This window comes from Salvelinus fontinalis, chromosome 2 (genome assembly GCF_029448725.1).
Source record: "Salvelinus fontinalis isolate EN_2023a chromosome 2, ASM2944872v1, whole genome shotgun sequence".
Taxonomy (NCBI): Eukaryota; Metazoa; Chordata; class Actinopteri; order Salmoniformes; family Salmonidae; genus Salvelinus; species Salvelinus fontinalis.
Window position 1 is genome coordinate 91,050,255 of NC_074666.1, and position 13,517 is coordinate 91,063,771.

Sequence of the window (13,517 nt, forward strand, 5' to 3'; positions counted from 1 at the left end):
ATGTCATTTGAGACGGAGGCTCAGTCTACAGTAGTGAAGGATGTCATTAGAGACGGAGGCTCAGTCTACAGTAGTGAAGGAGGTCATTAGAGACGGAGGCTCAGTCTAAGATGTGAAGGATGTCATTAGAGACGGAGGCTCAGTCTACAGTAGTGAAGGATGTCATTTGAGACGGAGGCTCAGTCTACAGTAGTGAAGGATGTCATTAGAGACGGAGGCTCAGTCTACAGATGTGAAGGAGGTCATTAGAGACGGAGACTCAGTCTACAGTAGTGAAGGAGGTCATTAGAGACGGAGGCTCAGTCTACAGTAGTGAAGGATGTCATTTGAGACGGAGGCTCAGTCTACAGTAGTGAAGGATGTCATTAGAGACGGAGGCTCAGTCTACAGATGTGAAGGAGGTCATTAGAGACGGAGGCTCAGTCTACAGATGTGAAGGATGTCATTAGAGATGGAGGCTCAGTCTACAGTAGTGAAGGAGGTCATTAGAGACGGAGGCTCAGTCTACAGATGTGAAGGATGTCATTAGAGATGGAGGCTCAGTCTACAGTAGTGAAGGAGGTCATTAGAGACGGAGGCTCAGTCTACAGTAGTGAAGGATGTCATTTGAGACGGAGGCTCAGTCTACAGTAGTGAATGATGTCATTAGAGACGGATGCTCAGTCTACAGTAGTGAAGGAGGTCATTAGAGACGGAGGCTCAGTCTAAGATGTGAAGGATGTCATTAGAGACGGAGGCTCAGTCTACAGATGTGAAGGATGTCATTTGAGACGGAGGCTCAGTCTACAGTAGTGAAGTATGTCATTAGAGACGGAGGCTCAGTCTACAGTAGTGAAGGATGTCATTAGAGACGGAGGCTCAGTCTACAGATGTGAAGGAGGTCATTAGAGACGGAGGCTCAGTCTACAGATGTGAAGGAGGTCATTAGAGACGGAGGCTCAGTCTACAGTAGTGAAGGAGGTCATCTGAGACGGAGGCTCAGTCTACAGTAGTGAAGGATGTCATTAGAGACGGAGGCTCAGTCTACAGTAGTGAAGGAGGTCATTAGAGACAGAGGCTCAGTCTACAGATGTGAAGGATGTCATTAGAGACGGAGGCTCAGTCTACAGATGTGAAGGATGTCATTTGAGACGGAGGCTCAGTCTACAGTAGTGAAGGATGTCATTAGAGACAGAGGCTCAGTAGTCTACAGTAGTGAAGGAGGTCATTAGAGACGGAGGCTCAGTCTACAGATGTGAAGGATGTCATTAGAGACGGAGGCTCAGTCTACAGTAGTGAAGGATGTCATTAGAGACGGAGGCTCAGTCTACAGTAGTGAAGGAGGTCATTTGAGACGGAGGCTCAGTCTACAGTAGTGAAGGATGTCATTAGAGACGGAGGCTCAGTCTACAGTAGTGAAGGATGTCATTAGAGACGGAGGTTCAGTCTACAGTAGTGAAGGATGTCATAAGAGACGGAGGCTCAGTCTACAGTAGTGAAGGATGTCATTAGAGACGGAGGCTCAGTCTACAGATGTGAAGGAGGTCATTAGAGACGGAGGCTCAGTCTACAGTAGTGAAGGATGTCATTTGAGACGGAGGCTCAGTCTACAGTAGTGAAGGATGTCATTAGAGACGGAGGCTCAGTCTACAGTAGTGAAGGAGGTCATTAGAGACGGAGGCTCAGTCTACAGATGTGAAGGATGTCATTAGAGACGGAGGCTCAGTCTACAGATGTGAAGGATGTCATTTGAGACGGAGGCTCAGTCTACAGTAGTGAAGGATGTCATTAGAGACGGAGGCTCAGTAGTCTACAGTAGTGAAGGAGGTCATTAGAGACGGAGGCTCAGTCTACAGATGTGAAGGATGTCATTAGAGACGGAGGCTCAGTCTACAGTAGTGAAGGATGTCATTAGAGACGGAGGCTCAGTCTACAGTAGTGAAGGAGGTCATTTGAGACGGAGGCTCAGTAGTCTACAGTAGTGAAGGATGTCATTAGAGATGGAGGCTCAGTCTACAGTAGTGAAGGATGTCATTAGAGACGGAGGTTCAGTCTACAGTAGTGAAGGATGTCATTAGAGACGGAGGCTCAGTCTACAGTAGTGAAGGATGTCATTAGAGACGGAGACTCAGTCTACAGATGTGAAGGAGGTCATTAGAGACGGAGGCTCAGTCTACAGTAGTGAAGGATGTCATTAGAGACGGAGACTCAGTCTACAGATGTGAAGGATGTCATTAGAGACGGAGACTCAGTCTACAGATGTGAAGGATGTCATTAGAGACGGAGACTCAGTCTACAGATGTGAAGGATTCAATTGACTTTATTGACATGGCAAGGTTTCTCTCTCTCTCTCTCTCTCTCTCTCTCTCTCTCTCTCTCAATTCAATTCAATTCAATTGACTTTATTGACATGGCAAGTTCATTTATTTACATGACAAGTTCTCACTCTCTCTCTCTGTGTGTGTATCTCCCTCTCTCTCTCTCTCTCTCTCTCTCTCTGTGTGTGTATCTCCCTCTCCCTCTCTCTCTCTCTCTCTCTCTCTCTCTCTCTCTCTCTCTCTCTGTGTGTGTATCTCCCTCTCTCTCTCTCTCTCTCTCTCTCTCTCTCTCTCTCTCTCTCTCTCTCTCTCTCTCTCTGTGTATCTCTCTCTCCCCCTCACACTCTCACTTTCTCTCTCACACTCTCCCTCTCTCCCTTTCTCTCTCTAGACAGTGTCCAGTAGTAACAGAGAGTAGAGTTAACTGCTCCATGGTGTCTGCAGTAGCTGGTTTTAGACCGACTACATTCATCTAAAGGTGACACACACACATGCTGAACCACAGCCCTAGCAGAGACCAGAGACACACTGAGACAGAGAGAAGGAGAGAGATAGATAGAGAGGGAGAGAGGAGAAGGAGAGGAATAGAGAGGGAGAAAGAGACAGCAAGGGAGAAGGGGAGGGAGATAAAATGAGAAGGAGAGGGATAGAGAGAGAGAGATAGATAGAGAGGGAGAGAGGAGAAGGAGAGGAATAGAGAGGGAGAAAGAGACAACAAGGGAGAAGGGGAGGGAGATAAAATGAGAGGGAGAGATAGAACAGGAGAAGGAGAGGAAGAGAGAGACAGAGAGATAGATAGAGAGGGAGAGAGAGAACAGGAGAAGGAGAGGAAGAGAGAGAGAAAGAGACATACAGAACAGGAGAAGGAGAGAAGTAAGGAGAGGAAGAGAGAGAGAGAGAGGGGGAGAACAGCTCCTGAATAATGAGGTCTGTAAAACAGTTGCTGAGGGGCTGCCTCTTTCTTTATGACACACACACACACACACACACACACACACACACACACACACACACACACACACACACACACACTCACACTCACATACACACACACACAGCCACACGTAGATACACACACACACACACACACACACACACACACACACACACACACACACACACACACACACTCACATACACACACACAGCCACACGTAGATACACACACACACACACACACACACACACACACACACACACACACACACACACACACACACACACACACACACACACACACACACACACACACCACTTCACAGCAAGTTCACACTCACACACACCAACTCACAGCAAGTTCACACACACACACACACACACACACACACACACACACACACACACACACACACACACACACACACACACACACACACACACACACACACACACACACACACACACACACACACACACCACTTTAAAGCAAGTTCACACACACACACACACACACACACACACACACACACACACACACACACACACACACACACACACACACACACACACACACACACACACACACACACATACACACACACACACACACACAAAACACTCACACACACCATTTCACAGCACGCTCAGACACACACACACACAACTTCACAGCACACTCACACACATCACGTTACAGCACGCTCACACACACACACAGACACACACCACTTTACAGCACACTCACGCTCACACACACACCACGTCATAGCACTCTCACACACACACACCCTGCACCCGCTCTACTCTGCAGTTGCAGCACAAAGTGGAACTAGAGAGAAAATAGAGGACTACGCTGGCTAAGCAAAAGAAGAAGGAGAAGAAAATACCTGTTCCACCATCTTGCCTTCCTCTTTCTCCTCCATAAACCAGCTGCTCTCCCTCCTTCCCTCCCTTCTTCCTCCCTTCTTCCTCCTGCCTCCAGCATCTGCCTGCCCACAGCTAGCATCAATTATGGATGGGGCGTGGGTTCCCCGTGTGTGTATGTGTGTTCAGTGGGTGTGTTCAGTGTGTGTGTGTTTAGTGTATGTGTGTGAGTGGGAGGGAGAGGAGTGAAGGGAGGGGTGTTATAGAAAGTGGAGGAGGCGACTGAAAGGGGTGTTCCAAAATGTTCTCTCTCCCTTTCTCTGTGTCTCTCTTTCTTTCTCCCTTTCTCTGTGTCTCTCTTTCTGTCTCCCTTTCTCCTTGTCTCTCTTTCTGTCTCCCTTTCTCCTTGTCTCTCTTTCTCTCTCCCTTTCGCCTTGTCTCTCTTTCTGTCTCCCTTTCTCCTTGTCTCTCTTTCTCTCTCCCTTTCGCCTTGTCTCTCTTTCTGTCTCCCTTTCTCCTTGTCTCTCTTTCTCTCTCCCTTTCGCCTTGTCTCTCTTTCTGTCTCCCTTTCTCCTTGTCTCTCTTTCTTTCTCCCTTTCTCCGTGTCTCTCTTTCTCTCCCTTTCTCTGTGTCTCTCTTTCTCCTTGTCTCTCTTTCTCTCTCCCTTTCTCCGTGTCTCTCTTTCTGTCTCTTTCTCCTTGTCTCTCTTTCTTTCTCCCTTTCTCTGTCTCTCTTTCTCTGTGTCTCTCATTCTTTCTCCCTTTCTCCTTGTCTCTCTTTCTCTCTCCCTTTCTCCTTGTCTCTCTTTCCGTCTCCCTTTCTCCTTGTCTCTCTTTCTGTCTCCCTTTCTCCTTGTCTCTCTTTCTCTTTCCCTTTCGCCTTGTCTCTCTTTCTGTCTCCCTTTCTCCTTGTCTCTCTTTCTCTCTCCCTTTCTCCTTGTCTATCTTTCTCTCTCCCTTTCTCTGTGTCTCTCTTTCTCTCTCCCTTTCTCTGTGTCTCTCTTTCTCTCTCTTTCTCTCTCTTTCTCCTTGTCTCTCTTTCTTTCTCAATTTCTCTGTGTCTCTGTGTCTCTCCCTTTCTCTGTGTCTCTCTTTCTCTCCCTTTCTCCTTGTCCATCTTTCTCTCTCCCTTTCTCCTTGTCTCTCTTTCTGTCTCCCTTTCTCCTTGTCTCTCTTTCTGTCTCCCTTTCTCCTTGTCTCTCTTTCTCTCTCCCTTTCTCCTTGTCTCTCTTTCTCTCTCCCTTTCTCTGTGTCTCTCTCTCTCCCTTTCTCCTTGTATCTCTTTCTTTCTCCCTTTCTCTGTGTCCCCCTTTCTCTCTCTTTCTCCTTGTCTCTCTTTCTTTCTCAATTTCTATGTGTCTCTGTGTCTCTCCCTTTCTCTGTGTCTCTCTTTCTCTCTCTTTCTCCTTGTCTATCTTTCTCTCTCCCTTTCTCTGTGTCTCTCTTTCTGTCTCTTTCTCCTTGTCTATCTTTCTCTCTCCCTTTCTCTGTGTCTCTCTTTCTCTCTCTTTCTCCTTGTCTATCTTTCTCTCTCCCTTTCTCTGTGTCTCTCTTTCTTTCTCCCTTTCTCTGTGTCTCTCTTTTTCTCTCTTTCTCTGTGTCTCTTTCTTTCTCCCTTTCTCCTTGTCTCTCTTTCTCTCTCCCTTTCTCCTTGTCTCTCTTTCTGTCTCTCTCTCTCATTGTCTCTCTTTCTGTCTCCCTTTCTCCTTGTCTCTCTTTCTGTCTCCCTTTCTCCTTGTCTCTCTTTCTGTCTCCCTTTCTCCTTGTCTATCTTTCTCTCTCCCTTTCTCTGTGTCTCTCTTTCTCTCTCTTTCTCCTTGTCTATCTTTCTCTCTCCCTTTCTCTGTGTCTCTCTTTCTTTCTCCCTTTCTCTGTGTCTCTCTTTTTCTCTCTTTCTCTGTGTCTCTTTCTTTCTCCCTTTCTCCTTGTCTCTCTTTCTCTCTCCCTTTCTCCTTGTCTCTCTTTCTGTCTCTCTCTCTCATTGTCTCTCTTTCTGTCTCCCTTTCTCCTTGTCTCTCTTTCTGTCTCCCTTTCTCCTTGTCTCTCTTTCTGTCTCCCTTTCTCCTTGTCTATCTTTCTCTCTCCCTTTCTCAGTGTCTCTCTTTCTGTCTCTTTCTCCTTGTCTGTCTTTCTTTCTCCCTTTCTCTGTCTCTCTTTCTCTCTCTGTCTCTGTGTCTCTCTTTCTTTCTCCCTTTCTCCTTGTCTCTCTTTCTCTCTCCCTTTCTCCTTGTCTCTCTTTCTGTCTCCCTTTCTCCTTGTCTCTCTTTCTGTCTCCCTTTCTCCTTGTCTCTCTTTCTGTCTCCCTTTCTCCTTGTCTCTCTTTCTCTCTCCCTTTCTCCTTGTCTCTCTTTCTCATTGTCTCTCTTTCTCTCTCCCTTTCTCCTTGTCTCTCTTTCTCTCTCTCTTTCAATCTTTCTCATTTGTCTGTTCTGTCTATCCATTCTTTGATATTCTTTGTTTCTAACAATAGAAATTCCTCTGCAGCATATATTTCATATACCACACAGTACTGTCTGAAGCTATGTAGCTAAACATGTTCAGTAGAGCAGAATTAGGCCGATAAGCGCTAATTATCAAAATCCAGAAAAGAGCAGTTAACTTCTACAACCACCTAAAAGGAAGCGATTCCCAAACCTTCCATAACAAAGCCATCACCCACAGAGAGATGAACCTGGAGAAGAGTCCTCTAAGCAAGCTGGTCCTGGGGCTCTGTTCACAAACACAAACACACCCCACACAGCCCCAGGATAGCAACACAATTAGACCCAAACAAATCATGAGAAAACAAAAAGATAATTACTTGACATATTGGAAAGAATTTACAAAAAAACTGAGCAAACTAGAATGCTATTTGTCCCTAAACAGAGAGTGCACAGTGGCAGAATACCTGACCACTGTGACTGACCCAAACTTAAGGAAAGCTTTGACTATGTACAGACTCAGTGAACATAGCCTTGCTATTGAGAAAGGCCGCCGTAGGCAGACATGGCTCTCAAGAGAAGACAGGCTATGTGCACACTGCCCACAAAATGAGGTGGAAACTGAGCTGCACTTCCTAACCTCCTGCCCAATGTATGACCATACTAGAGACACATATTTCCCTTAGATTACACAGATCCACAAAGAATTTGAAAACAAATATCTACTGGGAGAAATTCCACAGTGTGCCATCACAGCAGCAAGATTTGTGACCTGTTGCCACAAGAAAAGGGCAACCAGTGAAGAACAAACACCATTGTAAATACAACCCATATGTATGCTTATTTATTTTAACTTGTGTGCTTTAACCATTTGTACATTGTTACAACACTGTATATGTATATAATATAACATTTGTAATGTCTTTATTGTTTTGAAACTTCTGTATGTGTAATGTTTACTGTTAATTTGTATTGTTTATTTCACTTTTGTATAATATCTAACTCACTTGCTTTAACACATGTTTCCCATGCCAATAAAGCCCCTTGAATTGAATTGAATTGAATAGAGCGAGAGATAAATAAAGAGAGAGAGAGAGGGAGAGAGCGAGAGAGAGAGAGAGACAGAGAGAGAGAGAGAGAGAGAGAGAGAGAGTGTGTGTATCATGACAGATGTTGCGAAGCGTAGTGAGTAGACGTGTCACTGAATAAACACCACTGAGACCACACACACACACACACACACACACTTGCAGGTAGAGAGAAGCTAACACCTTGCAGTTGGACAAACCTGGATGCCCAGGACCACTAGGAGAAAACCAGGAACTGGTACACACTGTACACACTCTCAAACACAAAACACACCAATATGATGTCTGATATGGTCCATGATAAAATAACTAACATTACAGTTAAAACAAAAACATTTTATAAATGACTGTTAATATGACTGTATCTTGTAGACTTTAATCCAAGACTTTTCATAGCGTTCAATATCATCAATATTTAATATATATAACTGAAAATCCATGTATAGTCTAGTGATCAGGACAGCTGTTACAATATCCATGTATAGTCTAGTGATCAGGACAGCTGTTACAATATCCATGTATAGTCTAGAGATCAGGACAGCTGTTACAATATCCATGTATAGTCTAGAGATCAGGACAGACAGCTGTTACAATATCCATGTATAGTCTAGTGATCAGGACAGCTGTTACAATATCCACGTATAGTCTAGTGATCAGGACAGCTGTTACAATATCCACGTATAGTCTAGGGATCAGGTCAGACAGCTGTTACATTATCCATGTATAGTCTAGTGATCAGGACAGCTGTTACAATATCCATGTATAGTCTAGAGATCAGGACAGCTGTTACAATATCCATGTATAGTCTAGTGATCAGGACAGACAGCTGTTACAATATCCATGTATAGTCTAGTGATCAGGACAGCTGTTACAATATCCATGTATAGTCTAGTGATCAGGACAGCTGTTACAATATCCATGTATAGTCTAGTGATCAGGTCAGCTGTTACAATATCCATGTATAGTCTAGTGATCAGGACAGCTGTTACAATATCCATGTATAGTCTAGTGATCAGGACAGCTGTTACAATATCCATGTATAGACTAGTGATCAGGACAGCTGTTACAATATCCATGTATAGTCTAGTGATCAGGACAGCTGTTACAATATCCACGTATAGACTAGTGATCAGGACAGCTGTTACAATATCCACGTATAGTCTAGTGATCAGGACAGCTGTTACAATATCCATGTATAGACTAGTGATCAGGACAGCTGTTACAATATCCATGTATAGTCTAGAGATCAGGACAGACAGCTGTTACAATATCCACGTATAGTCTAGTGATCAGGACAGCTGTTACAATATCCACGTATAGACTAGTGATCAGGACAGCTGTTACAATATCCACGTATAGTCTAGAGATCAGGACAGCTGTTACAATATCCATGTATAGTCTAGAGATCAGGACAGCTGTTACAATATCCATGTATAGTCTAGTGATCAGGACAGCTGTTACAATATCCATGTATAGTCTAGAGATCAGGTCAGCTGTTACAATATCCACGTATAGTCTAGAGATCAGGTCAGAACACCTCGTCTCCATTTATTAGGTTCTATCAATTAATACTGCTATCAAACAGCACAACTACACACACGCACGCACACACACACACACACACACACACACACAGTCTTTCTAACAAGATGTTCCCCTGATCAACAGCTGTTTCCCTAATGCCTCTATCAATGTTTACACACCTCAGTAACTCAACCTACGACATTCTGACTAAAAATGAACATTAAAACGTGTGTGTGTGTGTTAGTGTGTGTGCGTGTGTGTGTTAGTGTGTGTGTGTGTTAGTGTGTGTGTGTCACTTGTAGTCAGTACAGTGGTAATGTGGTTATTTTCCAGAGAGACAGATGTTCCTGGTAGAACACCTGTATACCGCTTTACTAATGAGACAAAATGAAAACACACAAACACACAAACACACACACACACACACACACACACACACACACACACACACACACACACACACACACACACACACACACACACACACACACAAGGAGCTGTAACTATAGTTACAGTATAATATGATGGAACAAAAGGAGATGTAACTATAGTTACAGTATAATATGATGGAACAAAAGGAGGTGTAACTATAGTTACAGTATAATTTGATGGACCAAAAGGAGATGTAACTATAGTTACAGTATAATATGATGGAACAAAAGGAGCTGTAACTATAGTTACAGTATAATATGAAGGAACAAATGGAGATGTAACTATAGTTACAGTATAATAAGGTGGACCAAAAGGAAATGTAACTATAGTTACAGTATAATATGATGGAACAAAAGGAGATGTAACTATAGTTACAGTATAATATGATGTAACAAAAGGAGGTGTAACTAGTTACAGTATAATAAGATGGAACAAAAGGAGGTGTAACTATAGTTACAGTATAATATGGGGGAGCAAACGGAGCTCTAAATCCTCTGTCCGTGTTAAATGGACAAACAGCTGTTTGGAAGGGAGCACTAAAACTCCCATCAGCCATTTGGGGAGGGAACTGGCGGCTCGCTCTGAAACAGAGGGACATTTTAATTGGTTGCGCGTGTCCAAACCATATCCATGAAGCGGCTAAATGAAATTGATTTAAGCTTTGGCAGTGTTATCGCATACGAGTGTGTGTGTGTGTGTGTGTGTGTTATCGGCCTGCACTGTACGTCGTTGGCGAGGCTCAATCTCACTGCCTCCTATCAGAGGAAAACAAGGCTCCCAACGAAACATGAGTGTGTTCATGACTATAGGTTGCTTTGGATGAAATCGTATTATTATCATACTGAAATGTTGACAAAAATATACAGTGGTTATTATAGAGATAATGGACTGTGTTAGTGGGAGGTCTGACCTGGTTATTATAGAGATACTGGACTGTGTTAGTGAGAGGTCTGACCTGGTTATTATAGAGATACTGGACTGTGTTAGTGAGAGGTCTGACCTGGTTATTATAGAGATACTGGACTCTGTTAGTGAGAGGTCTGACCTGGTTATTATAGAGATACTGGACTGTGTTAGTGAGAGGTCTGACCTGGTTATTATAGAGATACTGGACTGTGTTAGTGAGAGGTCTGACCTGGTTATTATAGAGATACTGGAATGTGTTAGTGAGAGGTCTGACCTGGTTATTATAGAGATACTGGACTGTGTTAGTGAGAGGTCTGACCTGGTTATTATAGAGATACTGGACTGTGTTAGTGAGAGGTCTGACCAGGTTATTACAGAGATACTGGACTGTGTTAGTGAGAGGTCTGACCTGGTTATTATAGAAATACTGGACTGAGTTAGTGAGAGGTCTGACCTGGTTATTATAGAGATACTGGACTGTGTTAGTGAGAGGTCTGACCTGGTTATTATAGAGATACTGGACTCTGTTAGTGAGAGGTCTGACCTGGTTATTATAGAGATACTGGACTGTGTTAGTGAGAGGTCTGACCTGGTTATTATAGAGATACTGGACTGTGTTAGTGAGAGGTCTGACCTGGTTATTATAGAGATACTGGACTTTATTTACTCTCTCTCTCTCTCTCTCTCTCTCTCTGCCTACATCTATCTCACTCTCTCTGTCTCTCTTTATCAATGTCAGCACTAGTATCCTGTACAGTTAATCTCAATGGTATCCTGTATCAATGTCATCACTAGTATCCTGTACAGTCAATATCACTGATATCCTGTATCAATGTCATCACTAGTATCCTGTATCAATGTCCCCACTAGTATCCTGTATCAATGTCACCACTAGTATCCTGTATCAATGTCACCACTAGTATCCTGTATCAATGTCACCACTAGTATCACGTATCAATGTCACCACTAGTATCCTGTATCAATGTCACCTCTAGTATAATGTATCAATGTCACCACTAGTATCCTGTATCAATGTCACCACTAGTATCCTGTATCAATGTCCCCACTAGTATCCTGTATCAATGTCAGCACTAGTATCCTGAATCAATGTCACCACTAGTATCCTGTATCAATGTCACCACTAGTATCCTGTATCAATGTCACCACTAGTATCCTGTATCAATGTCACCACTAGTATCCTGTATCAATGTCACCTCTAGTATCCTGTATCAATGTCCCCACTAGTATCCTGTATCATTGTCACCACTAATATCCTGTATCAATGTCAAAACTAGTATCCTGTATCAATGTCACCACTAGTATCCCGTATCAATGTCACCACTAGTATCCCGTATCAATGTCACCACTAGTATCCCGTATCAATGTCACCACTAGTATCCTGTATTAATGTCACCACTAGTATCCTGTATCAATGTCCCCACTAGTATCCTGTATCAATGTCACCACTAGTATCCTGTATCAATGTCACCACTAGTATCCTGTATCAATGTCACCTCTAGTATCCTGTATCAATGTCACCTCTAGTATCCTGTATCAATGTCACCACTAGTATCCTGTATCAATGTCACCTCTAGTATCCTGTATCAATGTCACCACTAGTATCCTGTATCAATGTCACCACTAGTATCCTGTATCAATGTCCCCACTAGTATCCTGTATCAATGTCAGCACTAGTATCCTGTATCAATGTCACCACTAGTATCCTGTATCAACGTCACCACTAGTATCCTGTATCAATGTCACCACTAGTATCCTGTATCAATGTCACCTCTAGTATCCTGTATCAATGTCCACACTAGTATCCTGTATCAATGTCACCACTAATATCCTGTATCAATGTCAAAACTAGTATCCTGTATCAATGTCACCACTAGTATCCTGTATCAATGTCACCACTAGTATCCTGTATCAATGTCCCCACTAGTATCCTGTATCAATGTCACCACTAGTATCCTGTATCAATGTCCCCACTAGTATCCTGTATCAATGTCACCACTAATATCCTGTATCAATGTCAAAACTATTATCCTGTATCAATGTCACCACTAGTATCCTGTATCAATGTCACAACTAGTATCCTGTATCAATGTCACCACTTGTATCCTGTATCAATGTCACCACAGGTTTCCTGTATCAATGTCACCACTAGTATCCTGTATCAATGTCACCACTAGTATCCTGTATCAATGTCACCACTAGTATCCTGTATCAATGTCACCACTAGTATCCTGTATCAATGTCCCCACTAGTATCCTGTATCAATGTCACCACTAGTATCCTGTATCAATGTCACCACTAGTATCCTGTACAGTCAATGTCCCCGCTAGTATCCTGTATCAATGTCACCACTAGTATCCTGTATCAATGTCACCACTAGTATCCTGTATCAATGTCCCCACTAGTATCCTGTATCAATGTCACCACTAGTATCCTGTACAGTCAATGTCACCACTAGTATCCTGTATCAATGTCACCACTAGTATCCTGTACAGTCAATTTCACCTCTAGTATCCTGTATCAATGTCACCACTAGTATCCTGTATCAATGTCACCACTAGTATCCTGTATCAATGTCCCCACTAGTATCCTGTATCAATGTCCCCACTAGTATCCTGTATCAATGTCACAACTAGTATCCTGTATCAATGTCACCACTAGTATCCTGTATCAATGTCACCACTAGTATCCTGTATCAATGTCACCACTAGTATCCTGTATCAATGTCACCACTAGTATCCTGTATCAATGTCCCCACTAGTATCCTGTATCAATGTCACCACTAGTATCCTGTACAGTCAATGTCACCACTAGTATCCTGTATCAATGTCACCACTAGTATCCTGTACAGTCAATTTCACCTCTAGTATCCTGTATCAATGTCACCACTAGTATCCTGTATCAATGTCACCACTAGTATCCTGTATCAATGTCACCACTAGTATCCTGTATCAATGTCCCCACTAGTATCCTGTATCAATGTCACCACTAGTATCCTGTATCAATGTCACCACTAGTATCCTGTATCAA

At 43.2% G+C, this 13,517-nt stretch overlaps 1 protein-coding gene across 7 annotated transcripts in view; it reads right to left on the reverse strand.

Annotated features, from left to right (window-relative positions):
* LOC129831640 (RNA binding protein fox-1 homolog 1-like) overlaps nucleotides 1-13,517 on the reverse strand; it is a gene marked incomplete at its 3' end in the record, with an annotated part of 342,155 nt that overhangs the window by 21,489 nt on the left and 307,149 nt on the right. Inside the window, 1 exon segment of one of the 7 annotated variants that reach the window (XM_055895021.1) lies at nucleotides 4,124-4,630. Within the exon segment in view, the coding sequence (XP_055750996.1) occupies nucleotides 4,124-4,159 (36 nt within the window). 7 annotated transcript variants of the gene reach the window in all.